Source organism: Nycticebus coucang, chromosome 7, assembly GCF_027406575.1.
Source record: "Nycticebus coucang isolate mNycCou1 chromosome 7, mNycCou1.pri, whole genome shotgun sequence".
NCBI lineage: Eukaryota > Metazoa > Chordata > Mammalia > Primates > Lorisidae > Nycticebus > Nycticebus coucang.
This window is the reverse complement of record NC_069786.1, coordinates 92,843,723-92,863,422: the sequence shown is the minus strand read 5'-3', so window position 1 is coordinate 92,863,422 and position 19,700 is coordinate 92,843,723. Positions and strand designations below refer to the sequence as shown.

Here is a 19,700-nt window from a genome sequence, read left to right as displayed (position 1 = left end):
AATTTCATAAATTTTATTAAAGTAGATAATTTATATGAAAACCTTCTAACACATCATGAACTTTATCATACTGAGATTTGTCACTTTTTTTTTAGATAATTAAAAGAATTCAGGCAGAAGTTTGTAATTAAAAAAATAATTTATCTCTGAGGGCAAAATCTTTTAGAACTTTAAACTTATTCTTTGTGTAAGTGTTGGCAAAAGTTCACTCTTATTTTTGAGGTTGACCTGTGCAGCAAAAAACTAGAACGAGCTGAGCAGTTGATTGGAGGCCTTGGAGGCGAGAAGACCCGGTGGAGCCTAACGGCCCTGGATCTAGGGCAGCTATACATCAACTTGACGGGGGATATCCTCGTTTCCTCGGGAATCGTCGCTTATCTGGGAGCCTTTACATCTAACTATAGGCAGGTAAGGGACAGTCTTCGATCTCTTCCTGACCTTCCTCTTGTCACAGCCCATGTTAGCCTGAGGAATTTTGTCTTATTTTGGTTTGGGTTTTTTGGTAAGTATAAGAAACAAATATTCTTAAAAATGTTTTGTTTGTATATTTTATTTACGCTATAAATTATCTTGGAAGCCACATGATGCTACTTAAAATATACTTCTGAAAACTAATTTTTTAGAAACAAAAAAAAATCTACTTATTTTTTAAATGTACTCTGAATGTACTCTACTTTAAAATGTAATCTGAAAGTGGAGACCATAATGATAAATTTCAGTTTGTTTTTTTTTTTTTATTGTTGGGGATTCATTGAGGGTACAATAAGCCAGTTACACTGATTGCAATTGTTAGGTAAAGTCCCTCTTGCAATCATGTCTTGCCCCCATAAAGTGTGACACACACTAAGGCCCCACCCCCCTCCCTCCATCCCTCTTTCTGCTTCCCCCCCCCATAACCTTAATTGTCATTAATTGTCCTCATATCAAAATTGAGTACATAGGATTCATGCTTCTCCATTCTTGTGATGCTTTACTAAGAATAATGTCTTCCACGTCCATCCAGGTTAATACGAAGGATGTAAAGTCTCCATTTTTTTTAATGGCTGAATAGTATTCCATGGTATACATATACCACAGCTTGTTAATCCATTCCTGGGTTGGTGGGCATTTAGGCTCTTTCCACATTTTGGCGATTGTAAATTGAGCTGCAATAAACAGTCTAGTACAAGTGCCCTTATGATAAAAGGATTTTTTTCCTTCTGGGTAGATGCCCAGTAATGGGATTGCAGGAACGAATGGGAGGTCTAGGTTGAGTGCTTTGAGGTTTCTCCATACTTCCTTCCAGAAAGGTTGTACTAGTTTGCAGTCCCACCAGCAGTGTAAAAGTGTTCCCTTCTCTCCACATCCACGCCAGCATCTGCAGTTTTGAGATTTTGTGATGTGGGCCATTCTCACTGGGGTTAGATGATATCTCAGGGATGTTTTGATTTGCATTTCTCTAATATATAGAGATGATGAACATTTTTTCATGTGTTTGTTAGCCATTCGTCTGTCGTCTTTAGAGAAAGTTCTATTCATGTCTCTTGCCCATTGATATACGGGACTGTTGGCTTTTTTCATGTGGATTAATTTGAGTTCTCTATAGATCCTGGTTATCAAGCTTTTGTCTGATTGAAAATATGCAAATATCCTTTTCCATTGTGTGGGTTGTCTCTTTGCTTTGGTTATTGTCTCCTTAGCTGTACAGAAGCTTTTCAGTTTAATGAAGTCCCATTTGTTTACTTTTGTTGTTGTTGCAATTGCCATGGCAGTCTTTTTCATGAAGTCTTCCCCCAGGCCAATATCTTCCAGTGTTTTTCCTATGTTTTCTTTGAGGATTTTTATTGTTTCATGCCTTAAATTTAAGTCCTTTATCCATCTTGAGTCAATTTTTGTGAGTGGCAAAAGGTGTGGGTCCAGTTTCAGTCTTTTACATGTAGACATCCAGTTCTCCCAACACCATTTATTGAATAGGGAGTCTTTCCCCCAAGGTAAGTTCTTGTTTGGTTTATCGAAGATTAGGTGGTTGTAAGATGTTAGTTTCATTTCTTGGTGTTCAATTCGATTCCAAGTGTCTATGTCTCTGTTTTTGTGCCAGTACCATGCTGTCTTGAGCACTATGGCTTTGTAGTACAGACTAAAATCTGGTATGCTGATGCCCCCAGCTTTATTTTTGTTACTAAGAACTGCCTTAGCTATACGGGGTTTTTTCCGGTTCCATACAAAACGCAGAATCATTTTTTCCAAATCTTGAAAGTACGATGTAGGTACTTTGATAGGAATGGCATTGAATAGGTAGATTGCTTTGGGAAGTATAGACATTTTAACAATGTTGATTCTTCCCATCCATGAGCATGGTATGTTCTTCCATTTGTTAATATCCTCTGCTATTTCCTTTCTGAGGATTTCATAGTTTTCTTTATAGAGGTCCTTCACCTCCTTCGTTAGGTATATTCCTAGGTATTTCATTTTCTTTGAAACTATGGTGAAGGGAGTTGTGTCCTTAATTAGCTTCTCATCTTGACTGTTATTGATGTACACAAAGGCTACTGACTTGTGGACATTGATTTTATATCCTGAAACATTACTGTATTTTTTGATGACTTCTAGGAGTCTTGTGGTTGAGTCTTTGGGGTTCTCTAAGTATAAGATCATGTCGTCAGCAAAGAGGGAGAGTTTGACCTCCTCTGCTCCCATTTGGATTCCCTTTATTTCCTTGTCTTGCCTAATTGTATTGGTTAGAACTTCCAGCACTATGTTGAATAGTAAAGGTGACAGAGGACAACCTTGTCTGGTTCCAGTTCTAAGAGGAAAAGCTTTCAGTTTTACTCCATTCAGTAAAATATTGGCTGTGGGTTTGTCATAGATAGCTTCAATCAGTTTTAGAAATGTGCCACCTATGCCTATACTCTTCAGTGTTCTAATTAGAAAAGGATGCTGGATTTTATCAAATGCTTTTTCTGCATCTATTGAGAGGATCATGTGATCTTTCTTTTTGCCTCTGTTAATATGGTGGATAACGTTTATGGACTTGCGTATGTGAAACCAGCCTTGCATCCCTGGGATGAAGCCTACTTGATCATGATGAATGACTTTTTTGATGATAAGCTGTAATCTATTGGCTAGGATTTTGTTGAGAATTTTTGCGTCTATATTCATGAGTGAGATTGGTCTGAAATTCTCCTTTTTGTTTGGGTCTTTTCCTGGTTTTGGTATCAGGGTGATGTTTGCTTCATAGAATGTGTTGGGGAAGATTCCTTCTTCCTCAGTTTTTTGGAATAATTTCTGCAGTACAGGAATAAGCTCTTCCTTGAAGGTTTGATAGAATTCTGGAGTGAAGCCATCTGGACCAGGGCATTTTTTAGTTGGAAGATTTTTTATTGTTTCTTTGGTCTCAGTGCTTGAAATTGGTCTGTTCAGGAGGTCTATTTCTTCCTGGCTAAGTCTAGGGAGAGGGTGTGATTCCAAGTATTGATCCATTTCCTTAACATTGTCAAATTTCTGGGCATAGAGTTTCTGGTAGTATTCAGAGATGATCTCTTGTATCTCTGTGGGATCAGTTGTTATTTCCCCTTTATCGTTTCTGATTGAGGTTACTAGAGATTTTACTTTCTATTTCTAGTTAGTCTGGCCAATGGTTTATCTATTTTATTTATTTTTTCAAAAAACCAACTCCTTGTTTCATTAATTTTCTGAATGATTCTTTTGTTTTCAATTTCATTGATCTCTGATTTGATTTTGGATATTTCTTTTCTTGTACTGAGTTTAGGCTTAGATTGTTCTTCTTTTTCCAATTCCATAAGATCTCTTGTGAGATTGTTGATGTGCTCTCTTTCTGTTTTTCGAATGTAGGCATCTAAAGCGATGAATTTTCCTCTCAAAACTGCTTTTGCAGTATCCCAGAGGTTTTGGTAGCTTGTGTCTTCATTGTTGTTATGCTCAAGGAAGTTAATGATTTCCTGTTTTATTTCTTCCTGCACCCATCTGTTATTCAACAGAAGATTGTTTAATTTCCATGCCTTTGGGTGGGGTCGAGCATTTTTGTTAGAGTTGAGTTCCACCTTTAGTGCCTTATGGTCTGAGAAGATACAAGGTAAAATTTTAATTCTTTTGATTCTGTTGATATTTGTTTTGTGTCCCAGGATATGATCAATTTTGGAGAATGTTCCATGGAGTGATGAGAAGAATGTATATTCTTTGTCTTTGGGGTGGAGTGTTCTATATGCATCTATCAAGCATAGTTGGTCTAAGGTCTCATTTAAATCTCTTATATCTTTGTTTAATTTCTGTTTAGAGGATCTGTCCAGCTCTGTAAGAGGTGTGTTAAAGTCCCCTGTTATGATGGTATTATCAGATATCATATTGCTCAGACTGAGTAAGGTCTGCTTCAAGAATCTGGGAGCATTTAAATTGGGTGCATAAATATTTAGAATTGAAATGTCTTCTTGTTGTAGTTTTCCCTTGACCAATATAAAGTGACCATCTTCGTCTTTTTTGACTTTAGTTGCTTTAAATCCACATGTATCTGAAAATAAGATTGCAACTCCTCTTTTCTTCTGAATTCTATTTGCCTGAAAAATTGTCTTCTAACCCTTGACTCGGAGCTTTAATTTGTCTTTTGAAGCCAGGTGTTTTTCTTGCAGACAGCAAATGGATGGCTTGTGTTTTTTAATCCAGTCAGCCAATCTATGTCTCTTCAGTGGGGAATTCAAGCCATTAACATTTATGGAGATAATTGATAAGTGTGGTAGTATTCTATTCGTCTTATTTGGTGAGAGTCCATTGCTTAGTTTTATCTTTTGCATCAGTGTGGAGGTTAGGTTCTGTCCTTTGATTTCTGAGTTCTTACTTTGCTGCTGATCCATTGTGGTGGTCAGTGTGCAGAACAGGTTGAAATATTTCCTGTAGAGCTGGTCTTGTTGTGGCGAATTTCCTCAGTGTTTGTATATCCGTAAATGATTTGATTTCTCCGTCAATTTTGAAGCTTAGCTTAGCAGGGTACAGAATTCTGGGCTGAAAATTGTTCTGTTTAAGTAGCTTAAAGGTAGATGACCGTTGTCTTCTTGTTTGGAAAGTTTCATTAGAGAAGTCTGCGGTCACTCTGATGGATTTGCCCCTGTAGATCAACTGGCGCTTACTCCTGGCAGCTTGCAGAATCTTTTCTTTTGTCTTGACTTTGGACAGGTTCATCACAATGTGTCTTGGAGAAGCTCGGTTAGAGTTGAGGCCACCTGGGGTCCGATATCCCTCTGAAAGCAGTGTGTCAGAATCTTTGGGAAATTTTCTTTTATAATATTCTCTAGTATGGCTTCCATTCCTCTGGGGCATTCTTCTTCCCCTTCTGGAATTCCTATAACTCGTATGTTGGAATGCTTCATAAAGTCCCATAATTCTGACAGTGAACGTTCTGCTTTCTCTCTCTTCTTTTCTGCCTCTTTTACTATCTGAGTTATCTCAAAAACTTTGTCTTCTACCTCTGAAATTCTTTCTTCTGCATGGTCTAACCTGTTGCTGATACTTTCCATTGCATCTTTAAGTTCCCTGATTGACTGTTTCATTTCCTTCAGCTCTGCTATATCCTTTTTATATTCTTCATATCATTCATCTCTGATTTGATTCTGTTTTTGGATTTCCTTTTGGTTATTTTCCACTTTATTAGCAGTTTCCTTCATTGTTTCCATCATTTCTTTCATTGTTTTCAACATGTATATTCTAAATTCCCTTTCTGTCATTCCTAACATTTCTGTGTAGGTGGAATCCTCTACAGTAGCTACCTCATGGTCCCTTGGCGGGGTTGTTCTGGCCTGGTTCTTCATGTTGCCTGGAGTTTTCTGCTGATTCTTCCTCATGAGTGATTTCTTTTATCTGTTTCCTTGCCCTAATTTTCCTTTCACTTCCTCTTGCTCTTTAAGTTCTTGTTCCTGTGGAAGTTGTGGGCGGGTTTAGACAGATTGAACACACGCGACCACTTGCCGGTTTTCCACTGTTTTAGTCCTCCTCTTGGGGTCCAGAAGTCTCTCGCTGACTCCCTGTATCCTCATAGGAGTGATGATAGGCAGTTCCCACCAGCCAGAGATGCCTGGAATCCTATCTCCCCGGACTCACGGTGCCCAGATGAAAGGAAGCTGTTACTCGGCTGCCATCTTGCTCCGCCTCCGAGAAACTAAATTTTTTAAAGGAGGGGCTCACAGCTGTAATTCTAGCCCTCTGGGAGGCCGAGGCAGGTGGATTGCTTGAGCTCAGGAGTTCAAGACCAGCCTGAGCAAGAGTGAGACACCACCACCATCACCAGCTCTAACAAAATAGCCAGGCGTTGTGGTGGGTGCCTATAGTCCCAGCTACTTAGGAGGCTGAGGCAAGAAAATCGATTGAGCCCAAGGTTGCTGTAAGCTATGACGCCAGGTACTCTACTGAAGGTGACAATGTGAGACTCTGAAAACCAGAGATTGAAGCAAGGCTTAAGCATAAGTCCATTGGCCAATACAAAGGTCCTAAATTTCAGTTTCTAAACAAGTACTGCAAAACCCCGTCAAGGTTGTGTGTGTGTGTGTGAGAGAGAGAGAGAGAGAGAGACAGAGAGGGTGTGTTCTCAATTGGCTACTCTTCCAGTCTCAGCAAGTCATTTCAAATCACTTCAGAGACTGAAAGTTGAAGGGTGCAAAAGCTGAGCCTGCCCAAAACCCTATCGATAAGTGGCTTCTTTACTTAGAAAAGAAATCCAGAGTTCCCGTTGACTGATTCACCCCCTTTTCCCTGGCTCACCTCTTGAACTCAGGGGTTAATCCTAATTCTTCTTCCTGCTTTTCTCTTTCACTTTTCAGTTCCTCCCAGAATGAGACCAAACATACTTTTCACTTCTCTTTAGAAAAGTTGAACTTACCACTTTATGGGGGCAAGACATGATTGCAAGAGGAACTTTACCTAACAATTGCAATCAGTGTAACTGGCTTATTGTACCCTCAATGAATCCCCAACAATAAAAAAAAAAAAAAAAAAAAGTTGAACTTGAATCCAACCCAGAATATTGCCATATCAGGAGGAGAAATTTAGAAAACTTTTTAAACCCAGAAGGAAAATGGGGAGAAAGTGATGAAAATGAAGAAAAGGGAGAAATCCAAAACATTTGGCAATAGTTTTTGGTGTAAAAGAGAAAAAGAGTGTGATAATTCACCTGTGTGTGGGGCTCTACAGTTTACCAACATCTGCTTGTGCATGGCCGCAACTGAGCTTTGCTTAACATCAGGACTTATTCTTAAGCAAGGTTGAGTCTTGGTACTATTATGATTTTTTGGAGTGTTGTGTTTTGGTTTTTGTTTTTTTCCCAGATGTTTGAAATCTTGGAGAGAGAGTGATGCTGTCTTTAGTCCTTTGGATTCTGGTGGCCTTTGTCCTGATGCATGACCTTCATGTTCTTAACTTTGTTCGTTTGCACCTTTGGATGCCTCATCTAGGGTTATGGAATTAGCATCTTATAGCTCAGATAGTTAACATTTAACAGAACGCAGTTTAGTGTTAGATTTGTTTGCTTGATAATTTCAGAAACTGAAGCTTACAATGTTTAGGAAAATTACTCAAAGCCACACAGCTGAAAAGCTTTTGATAATAACCAACATCCTTTCATGATCAGAACACTTAAGAAAATTGGTATAGGGCGGCGCCTGTGGCTCAAGGAATAGGGCGCTGGTCCCATATGCCAGAGGTGGCGGGTTCAAACCCAGCCCCGGCCAAAAATCACAAAAAAAAAAAAAAAAAAAAAAAAAAGCAAAAGAAAATTGGTATAGAAGGGACATTTCTTAACCTGATAGAGGCCATCTACAGCAAACCCACAGCCAATATCATATTGAATGGAGTTAAATTGAAATCATTTCCACTCAGATCAGGAACCAGGCAAGGTTGCCCATTGTCTCCACTGCTTTTTAACATTGTAATGGAAGTCTTAGCCATTGCAATTAGGCAAGAAAAGGCAATCAATGGCATCTGCCTAGGGTCAGAAGAGATCAAACTTTCACTCTTTTCAGATGATATGATTGTATATCTGGAAAACACCAGGGATTCTACTACAAAACTCTTAGAATTGATCAAAGAATACAGCAGCGTCTCAGGTTACAAAATCAACGCCCATAAATCTGTAGCCTTTATATATACCAACAATAGTCAAGCTGAAAAAACAGTTAAGGACTCTATTCCATTCACCATAGCGCCAAAAAAGATGAAATATTTGGAAGTTTATCTAACAAAGGAAGTGAAAGAGCTCTATAAAGAGAACTATGAAACTCTAAGAAAAGAAATAGCGGAAAATGTTAACAAATGGAAAAACATACATGCTCATGGCCAGGAAGAATCAACATTGTTAAAATGTCCATACTACCCTAAGGAATATACAATTTTAATGCAATCTCTATTAAAGCTCCACTGTCATACTTTAAAGATCTTGAAAAAATAATACTTCGTTTTATATGGAATCAGAAAAAAACTCAAATAGCCAAGACATTACTCAGAAATAAAAACAAAGCAAGAGGAATTATGCTATCAGACCTAAGACTATACTATAAATCGCTAGTGATCAAAACAGCATGGTACTGGCACAAAAATAGAGAGGCAGATGTATGGAACAGAATAAAGAACAAAAAGATGAACCCAGGTACTTACTATTATTTGATCTTTGACAAGCCAATTACAAACATTCAATGGGGAAAAGATTCCATATTTAACAAATGGTGCTGGGTGAACTGGCTGGCGACCTGTAGAAGACTGAAACTGGGCCCACACCTTTCACCATTAACTAAGATAGACTCTCACTGGATTAAAGATTTAAAGTTAAGACATGAAACTATAAAAATACTAGAAGTAAGTGCAGGGAAAACTCTTGAAGAAATCAGCCTGGGCAAATATTTTATGAGGAAGACCCCCCAGGCAAAGGAAGCAACACCAAAAATACATTACTGGGACCTGATCAAACTGAAAAGCTTCTGCACAGCCAAGAACACAGTAAGTAAAGCAAGCAGACAGCCTTCAGAATGGGAGAAGATATTTGCAGGTTATGTCTCTGACAAAAGTTTAATAATCAGAATCCACAGAGAACTCAAATGTATTAGCAAGAAAAGAACAAATGATCCCATCTTACGGTGGGCAAGGGACTTGAAGAGAAACTTCTCTGAAGAAGACAAGCACACGGCCTGCAGACATATGAAAAAATGCTCATCATCCTTAATCATCAGAGAAATGCAAATCAAAACTACTTTGAGATATCATCTAACTCCAGTAAGATTAGCCCACATCACAAAATCCCCAAACCAGAGATGTTGGTGTGGATGTGGAGAAAAGGGAACACTTCTGCACTGCTGGTCGAAATGCAAACCGGTATGTTCCTTTTGGAAAGATGTTTGAAGAACACTTCAGGATCTAAAAATAGACCTGCCATTCGGTCCTACAATTCCTCTACTAGGTATATATCCAGAAGACCAAAAATCAGGTTGTAACAAAGATATTTGTACCAGAATGTTTATTGCAGCCCAATTCACAATTGGTAAGTTATGGAAGAAGCCCAAGTGCCCATCAGTCCACAAATGGATTAATAAATTGTGGTATATGTACACCATGGAATATTACACAGCCTTAAAAATGATAGAGACTTTACTTCTTTCATGTTTACATGGATGGAGCTGGAACATATTCTTCTTAGCAAAGTATCTCAAGAATGGAAGAAAAAGTATCCAGTGTACTCAGCCCTTCTATGAAGCCAAGTTACAGCTTTCATATAAAAGCTATAACCCAATTATAGCCCAAAAATATGGGGAAAAGGGATAAGGAGGGAAGGGGAGGGGGCAGAGGATGGGTGGTGGGAGGGTAATTGGTGGGACTACACCTACGGTGCACTTTACAAGGGTACATGTGAAATTTACTAAATGTAGAATACAAATGTCAACGCAATAATTAAGAAAATGCCATGGAGGCTATATTCACCTGTTTGATGAAAATATTTCAAATTGTATATAAAACCAGCACATTGTACCCCACGATTGCATTAATGTACACAACTATGATTTAAAAAAAAAAAAGCCACACAGCTGGCTAATGACAGGGCAGGAATGAGACCTGTGGTCACCTGCACCCTAATTTAGCACTCTTTCTACTCTCCCACACGGACCTGGAACAGAGGAATGGCTGTGGGCCACTCTCACCCTTCTCTGCTGGTCCAGAGCATCCCTGGGCATCTGCACAGGCTCCTCCTGCCCAGCGTTGCAGAGCCATGCTGACAGTATGCTCGCCCTACCCAGTCCGTTCCTCCCGACCCCACCCTGGCTAACAGACTCATTCCAGGCAAGGGACTGCAGCTTGCTGATTTTACTGCCATCACCTGCTCCTACCAGAAGGGGGCGCTGCCAGGCAGGCCGTCACACAAGTGCTTCAAGGGTACCCTGAGCTCCAGTACCAAGTCCTTGAAATTTACTGGCAGATGCAAGGCAAAGTAGACACCAGACACAACTAAAGCTGAGAGTTTCTTCTGTGAACTCTCATTAACTGTCTGAAGCTGGATTCACGTAGCCACTTCATCCCATCCCATCTCATCTCATCTCTGTGAAGGCTTCAAGGCTGTTTTATCCCTTCTTTGCTTCACCGGATCAATCTGGATTTTTACTGATGTTACTGTCCTTTCTGTGAATTCATGCTCTCAGTCTACTTTTGTCATCTTCACTCCTTCATCTGTTTCTCTCAGGTCAAGAGGGCAGGCGTTTATATCTTGGCAAAGGTTTCTCATTCCGTTTTCAGCATAATGGCTGTGGTGGCAGCATCAGGGCTCATCCCAGAGCTGCTCCTGGCTTCCAGGGGCTTTCACACCCAACAACCAGTACCCGGGGCTCTGTTAGATTTCCCTAAGAACCCACTTTCCCCAAAACACTTGGAGACCAGAAGTGCCCAGGAGTGTACTTATCTCCTGAGCAGCCTTATTACTGAGGGGAGCATGAGGCTCCCTTCCCGCTAGTGGAGACAGCTCCCAGGGGAATCTTATACTCCCAGGTTCCTGGAAGGATCAACCTGGAGCCACTCCCTACAGACCCACTCACTGCACCTCGCCCTTCACCGGCTTCTACTCCTTCCTGGTCCTGCTTCCCTAGCATCCATTTCTCAGGCATTCGCCTCACATAAATCTCCATCTCAGAGTCTGCTTCTAGGAATCCCAGACAAAGACAGAGACCTTACGATATTTGGTCTTTTTTTAATATCAAAGGATTTCAAGTCTTTGGGCCCTCAATAAACATCTGTATCCTCCCTCCAAGCTCAAATCTCCACAGATGTCAATTATTCATCAACTCCTTTGTAGAGTTTCTGGTGCTTTCGATAAATAAAACATAGAAATCTCCAATTCTCCCAGGGTAACCAGGCCCATAGCATGTCAACTGCAATGCTCATGCCAGTTCCCCAAACAGAATCCTGCAGTGCTGTTAAGAACATACAAGTACTGGGATTGAATTAATTTGAACTTTCTAAGTAACCTTTTCTCTGCCAATAATCAAGCAGAACTGTTTTTGTGGCAGTAGACACCAAGATGACACCCTTCATGACTAGTTTTCCACTTCTCCCTACCTGATTACCAGCCAAGCCCTTGGCTTATATTTTGAAATGCTTGTTCAGAGTCCCCATGCTCATCTCAGTTATTCTCTGGTGCTACACCCTAAAGGCGTGTAGCTGGGCCACTTCAGTTGTAATCTGCAGTTCATCTGTGGTAACATACTGAACCTGTCAACTCTAAACAGAGCATCCCACAGCAGCTATTGCTTCTATTTTCTCCTCTTCTTCCACCTATCATTGGCTACTGCGTCTACCCCAGCACCCAGCTAGATCCAAGAAAGCCTGCATACCTCCCTAAAATGTCTGCAGGCCAACCTACAGCCTGAAAACAAACAGTACAAAACATGGTAGTAGGAACTGTGTACAGAACCTGAGCTGGAAATGTTATCTGCCCATCCTTCCCACATACTCACACCACCTGTTCCTAGCATCAGCACCCAAATAAGACAAAGCAAAACAGCCAGATGGTATTTATTAAGTACTGTACTAGGCAGGATTTAGGCCCCACCATCTTTACCACTATGTGTTACACCTATGAGGACAATTGTCTTTGGTTATCTTGGACTTTACTAAAAGATAAACATGGAAGATCTTTTCTGAGTAAGAGTAAAAAAATGCCCCCCAAATGATGGGGCCATGTCAAAAGGACACCGAATTTAACTTAAAGATACTCCTACTGGCCAAATTTTGGACAATTTCAGAATTACAATAAATAGTGATAATAACATATTAGAATCCATTGAATAACATATGAAAAGATTAATCTATAGTGACATGAATTAATAAATTTAAAAAGGAGTCCTTGGCAAAAACCAAGACATTTTGTAGTTTCAAAGTATCTATCTACAAAATCACTTATTAATTGCAAAGGGAAAGGGAAAAAGAACAACTTTACAAGTGGAAACGCTATAATGTAATATTTCACAGTTGTTGTCTTAACTGCTTTAAGTCATGGTTAAAAACTCAGTATTCCTTTCTATGGGCAGTTTGATAAGCCCTCACCCCCAACCATTTTCCGTATCAGGGTCTCACACTTCTGGGTTCCATTAGGCAGCTTCCAGAGACCCACAGACACTTAACACCCAGGGATTGCCCTTGCTTCCTTGTACCGAGAGAATTATTCAAAATCCCCAATGTCTAGGAAGCCTATGATACTAAGCTAACCTCACATCACTCACCACATAAAAACTCAGAGCTCCAGCTTGACAATAGACATCTCTGGTCCAGCACCCTGAGCAGCCCTGTGTGGCAGCCTTCTCTCCGTTGTAAATGGCAGAGTTCTGCCTTTCATCTATCTGGGTGTCTCTGTGTTGTGTCCCACCATCTACAGAACCTGTACTCACATATAAGAGCATTTAATTATGAGCAGAAGCCTGGCAGACAATACTTAATCAACTGATAAAAATTAGTGCCATCAGTAAATGAACAATTTGAAGTTGTGTGCCATCTGATGGCCTGCAATGAGAACACAATGCCATTTCTGTGATATTCCCACCAAAGGTGCATAACCGGAACTGAATCAGGAGGGAACATCATAGAGACCCAGTGGTGCGGCATTCCACATGATCTTAACTGGTTTTGTCAATGCCATGAAGGTCATCAACTCCCCCAGAAGTGCCGTGGACTTTCATGTACAAACCTAGAGGAATGTTGGTCCAGCCTACCCAGCAGGAACCTGAGGGGGGATGGCAGTGCCCACTGTGCCTTCACCCTGTGTACAGGCAGCACCTCATCAACCTGAAGGCTGGCCCCAGCACCGGGCATGACAGCCTTCCTAACCTATTGCCTCTTCCTAACCTATTTTCTCTGCAGTCACGTCTTTTACTATTTCTGAAAACTTTGATCTATAAATTCGACTTCGGCATTGACTTTCTGATATGAACCTTGGCTTGTAAGTGCCCTCCTGATTTCTGAGCAGACTCTGCCCCAAGTGGGGTATCACGAACTCCAATATGTGCCCTGATATTTAATGGCAACAAATAACCCTGCCATGGTCCCTCCAACAGGGCATGTGAAAGCCACAAAACAGTTTCTGTGACCCTACTTATTCAAAATAGATTTACTTTTATACTTTAATATTGTATATTCTGGATATTTGTAATATAAAGGAAATATGTGGAAAAATATGTGGTCTGTAACTACTTTGTAAAGTGAAGCTTTAGAATAATAATTTTTTTTTAGATGAAAAATTCTGACTTCATGAAGTGATCAATCTAGACTTTATCTCAACATTGAATATGTTGAGTATATATAACTGACCTTCTAAATTACAATTTTATTTGAAAAAAATCCAGTAAGTACAAATCATTTTTGAGGTAGAGTTTCCATCATGGTTTATTGGCCAAATGGATAAGTGTAATTAAGGAATGATAAAGTATGCCTTTGGTAACCTCTAGCATCATTTCTGTATCTTCCTGCATATGTTTTAAAGAACCAAACCAAGGAGTGGACAAATTTGTGCAAAGGAAGAGATATCCCCTGCTCCGAGGACTATTCTCTTATGGGCATCCTAGGAGAAGCTGTGACAATTCGAGCTTGGAATATTGCTGGATTACCTTCTGACTCATTTTCCATTGATAATGGGATCATCATAATGTAAGAAAATTATTTTGCTCCCAAATGAGCTTTATTAAATAATCAGTAGATTGATTTATCTGCATATTTTTTAATAATTTTAGATAGCAAACTTTTACAGTATTGAAAAAATACTTAACTAATCAACTAATGAAATAAGAATAATCAGTTCTTTATCCTATAAATATAATTGGAGACTGTAATAAACAAACCAGATGACTTTTGCTTAAATTTTTTCTCAATTTTTAATGAATAAAACAAGACTCTGCCATAAGTAAATGAAGTCCAAAGTTTTCGTTTCCATAAAATACAGGGTCTGTAATTACAGGTTAAAGACATGTACAAAAAGAGGTGGGTTGTTGGTGGTGATTGGGTTAAGTGTGTTCCTAATTCTTAGTCCCTGGTGTGGGACCAGCGTAATTATTATTTATAGATTTATGTACTTCTGGGTCCTGGGCTGACTGGGCCTCCCTACTATTTGTAAGATCTCCTAGTTAGTTGATAAATTCCAGGGAGAATAGACTGAGCAAATACTAGAGCCTTGTCCAGTCTTACTCTCTCCTCCAGCTCTAAGGACTTCCGCCTGTAAGGTATGAGGAAAGTCATCAATTGTGATATTTCCAAGTTCATTTGACTATGAGCCTTTTATTGTTAGATCAGTCTTCTTGGGGCTTTATCATGTTAAAAATTGCACAGATATTTCCTACTATCCGTGGGAAACATTCAGGTCTGTGTTACATGACCATTTTGATAAATTGTTAGTTTATTATGAAAAAGTAACTGATATGACGATGATGGTACTTTTTAAAGTAAAAATGACTGAGGCATGGGAACTTAAAATAGAATTAACCACTAAATGTGAAGACTAATTATTCTTTAAGTTTTTGTATGTAGCTTGTATTTATGAAAATCATACCATGCATATTAAAACTCTGGTGAACACATTTATTCTTCAATAAATTATCTGGACATAGGATTTCTTTAGCATTATTCACTGAATTGTTCTACAAAGATTTGAGGTATATGCAGTTTGATTATAATATAAAACAAGATAAAATCTGATGAGGTCACCTAGGGGAAATTAATGGAGTAGTTACATTAGGTATGTATGACAAGCTAATGCCTATAGTTGGCCCTTGAATTAAGTTCAAAGCCTTCTCATAACTAAGTTAAATAAGAAAAGTTGTGTCATGTAGTTCTCACTTGTTAACCAAGTAAATCATATGTAAGAGAGACATTTTTAAGTAACTAAACTTAAATGTAATTATTTTGTAGATTTAGACAAAGAGATTACAAAGCTTTTCTTTGGGTTACTAAAATTAAGTACTGGGTACTCTGATCCAATAATCTAAATTAATCCAAGAAGAAATTAGAGAATCTAGATAAATGAGAAATTTGTGTATTAGCTCTCTGCTAAAATAGCAGATTTATAAATGCTTTTTAACAAGCACAGGATGGCAGCTAGCTGAATTGCTTAATACACGCACGTGGGCAGGTTGTGTTGATCAGTGGCAGTCAGCATATGTGGGACACATGAAATTTTAGAAGTACAACTTTTACTTTTGCTTTTGTCCAGCTGGATCAATCAACTTCAGCCTGAAGGTGGTCAACTTTTTGCTGCTTTTTTTATTGTTGCTATTGTTTTCCTTTCAGGAAAGAGCTTTGGCTCTTCTCAAGCTCTTGTGTACATAAACGGTCATGTCTTACTCAGTTGTGATTATGCCTTCTTTTTTGTGTTTTTGTTTTTATGGTGGAGGGTGTTGTTTTCGTGTCTTCATTGTTTTTGGATTTGCAAATTATATACCATCGTTCCACCTAGCAGGATATCTATAACCGTTATAAGCGTCTTTGAAGGCCAGATCTCATTTTATTTTTTAGCAAATAAATGTAACCTTTCTTTTCAGTCCAGTCTTATTTTAATAATAATAGAACTGGTTGATGAATATTTCTGCACCTAAGATCCTAAACCTTTCACTAATTGATATTCAAGACAATACACATTTTGGAAGGGACAGAAGTAGAAAATGGTTGAATTATTAGCAAAATATGGAAGCAACTGTATTAAGAAAACAATATAAACATTTTTCATTCTTGGCTTCTTTTCTCAGTGTTATTTGGTAATCTTACCCTGAGAGGTTTCAGTAAATAGGCTTAAGGTATTATCATTTTGAAGTATCAAATAAGTATCTTATTTACTTGCACAGTGCCTGCCCCAGAGAGATCCTTGCCTGATAATGATAATGCCCAATATTGAGTACTCACTGAGGACCTAATCCTGTGCCAAGTGTTTTTCACATATTATCTCTGCTGAGTGAGGAGCTGATTAGTTGGGAAATCTGGAAGAATCTATAAAACTTGGGCAAATTAGAATATAATTAACTTTGGGGGCTACTGACACCTAAAAGTCCTTGGTTAATTAGAATTTCAAAGGTTAGTGATAACATTAAATGTAATTTGATTATATCTGAACATTTTTCATGGGTAAAGGATTAGCATTGTCTAACAGCTTAGTAAGTAGATTAAACCCGTATCTTATATAACTCTGCTTTTTTAAAAAGTGAGATTTCATTTCTATGGGGGAAAGATATATTAGGTTTATTTCAGTAACAACAATAACTGAGAAGAACACCTTTTCTTGTCTGTTTTTATGAATTTATGTGTATTCATAAAGAGGAAAATATAGCTCTCTGCAATGCATCACTGCTATAAGCATATATTCAGATTGTGTGTCCTTCCATGCAGACTGCTGTGAACATGTGTATCACTGTGAGAAGTCTGTACTTTTCAAAGGCCCAAAAGTGCTTTAAATAACAATCCTCTCCAGACAGTAACAAAGAACAAACACTGTCAAAATTTGGAACACTGAAGCTATAAAAATTGAGTTTCCATTTGGGAACCACTGTTTTTAAAGCATTTATGGATTCAAGAATATTTGATAGAGGAAGTAAGAGAGAGGAGGATTACATGGAGAAAAACATGTTCTGATCAAAAAATAAAATAAAATAAAGGAGAATAATGGTAGAGGAATACTAAGCAAGTAAATAGAGGGCATGTTCATTTTGAATTCAGGATTTATATTCATCCAGAGAATGAAGCTATTTAAACCAATATTTGTTGCATATAGCTTTCCACAATAATTGTTGGTATGTGTATGTGTTTGTATATTATATATTTATGTAAACAGTATTTTCTTTTCTATCTACACTGAAAAATATCTCCTTTGAAATATTATTCGTTTAATACATTTTTCTAGGGAAGCCCTAATTTTATAAACAAATATAAGCTGAAGTCACAAACATTGTCTTGCTTTTGAATAAAAAAAGATGTTACCTGAAGACTATTGTTTGGGTAAAGTAAGTTTGATACCGTTGTTAACTAGTTATGAAACATCTGTTTGTGTGTAACTACATACACACAACACACACACACAAATTGGGGGTGGTAGAAGATATCCAATTGTTCTAGCACAATTTTTTGAAAACATTATCCTCTATCAAATTGCCTTTCCATTTTTGTTGAAAATCAGTCATCTATCCACATGTGGGTCATGTTGAATTATCTATTCTGCTCCATTAATTTTTTTGTCTATGTTAATGTAAGTACCAAATATTGCCTTGATTATTGAAGCTTTTTTTATATTTGTTCTTTTTCAAAATTGTTTTGTCTAATTGTTAACTCTCAATATAAGTTTTAGATCAGTTTTTAAATATCTACAAATGATCTTCCTGGGATTTTGACTGGTGCTGCACTGAATCTACAGATCAATTTGGGAAGAATTGACAACTTAATAAGACTTCTAATCCATCAACACAGTATATTTTTCTATAATATTTATTGAGACCGTCTTTGATTTCTTTCATCAGTGTCTAGTTGTTAGATTTATACTCAGTACTTTTTCATTTTTGTGTGCTATTATGATACCTAAAAGATTTTAGTCAATTGTTTATTTCTAGTAATAGGAATACTATTCTATAATAGGAAATAGTAATCTATTAAAAATTATTTTTTAATAATGACTTTCTACCTTGCAACTTTGATAAACTCGATTGTTAGTTCTGGGACCTCTTACTTAGTTTCCTTGGAATTGTCCGTATAGACAATCATGCCGTCTGCCATTAGTGACAATTTAATTTCTTACTTTCTCATCTGTATTTTTTTTCCAGCTCTTTTTTATTTTATTTTTTTATTTCAGATTATTATGGAAATACATACGATTTGATTATATAGTTGCCTTAGTAACATTAAAGTCCAAGTTGTAGGTGTGTGCTTCACCCAGGAATTGTCAATATACCCGTGCAGTGTCCTTGTTAGGTCAGAACTTATCTCTTACTCCCTCCCACCCCCATCTTGAACTTCCCTGCATTATTCTCACATTTGAGCATTGAAGTGTTGGTCTACTAGCTCCAGTTTTGGACAGAATACGTGTGATGTTTGTTTTTCCACTCTCATGATTCTTCACTTAGGAGAATGGTCTCCAGTTCCATCCAGGTTGTTTAAAAAGCTATAAGACCTCCATCTTTTTCATGTGTGCCTTTTATTTCTATCTCTTGACTTATTATACTGACCAAGCATTGATCAGTATAATTGAACTTGTATGTTGAGCAAGGGTGATGAAATCAGACATTGTTGCCTTTTACACTGTTCTAAGGAAAGAAGTCCTTTATTATCATTAGTATCAGCCGTAGGTTTTTTGTATGCCCTGTATGTCATGTGAAGGACATTCCTTTCCATTCCTGGCTTGCTGAGGATTGTTAGCATTAATGGATGTTATATTTTGTTGGATGATTTCTCTGCATTTATTGAATATAGATTTTTATATTTATTCTATTAATATGATAAATTATACTGATACTTGAATACTGAACTAGCTTTGCAGTCCCAGAACAAACTCTACCTGGTCATGATATATTTTCCTATTTGTATATTTCTACATTCAATTTGATAATGTTTTGTAGAAGATTTTTGGATTTATGTTCATGGTCTGTGCTTTCTTTTGTTATAATGTCTGTATGGTGTTAGTAGGAGAGAAATGCTGACTGGCTTTATAAAAGGAATTGGGAAGACTTCTTTACTATTTTCTGAAAGAAATTATGCAGAATTAGAATTATTCCTTCCTTAAATGTTTGGTAGAAGTGACCAAAGAAGTTATCTATGCCTGGAATTTTTTTGTTGAAAGGTTTTATCTATAAATTCAATTTTAAAAATAGTAATGGGTATGTTCAGATTGTCTATTTCTTATGTGAGTTTTATTAGTTTCTGTCTTCAAGAAATTGGTCAATCTAAGTTATCAAAATTATGAGCATAGAGTTTGTAGTGTTCCCTTATCATCATCCTTTTAACGTCTGTATGGCCTATAATGATAATCTCTTCTATCATTTCTGAAGCTGACACTTTGTGTGTTCTTTCCTTTTTTTTTTTAAATTCTTTTTTGTTTGTTTTTGTCTTTTGTTTAAATTTCAGAATATTACAGGGGTACAAATGTTTTGGTTACATGAATTGCATTTGTACAGTTTGAATCAAAGTTGTAAGTGTGCCCCTTACCCAGATGAGTGTACCCATTAGGTGTGAATTTCCCC

The 19,700-nt window shown here is 37.7% G+C and overlaps 1 protein-coding gene across 1 annotated transcript in view; it reads left to right on the top strand.

Moving 5' to 3' along the window:
• Positions 1-19,700, top strand: part of DNAH7 (dynein axonemal heavy chain 7) — a 324,659-nt gene that overhangs the window by 214,257 nt on the left and 90,702 nt on the right. The window contains exons 46-47 of the mRNA XM_053597477.1: positions 223-408; positions 13,982-14,145. Of these exons, the coding sequence (XP_053453452.1) occupies positions 223-408; positions 13,982-14,145 (350 nt within the window). The remainder of the gene's footprint in view (positions 1-222; positions 409-13,981; positions 14,146-19,700) is intronic.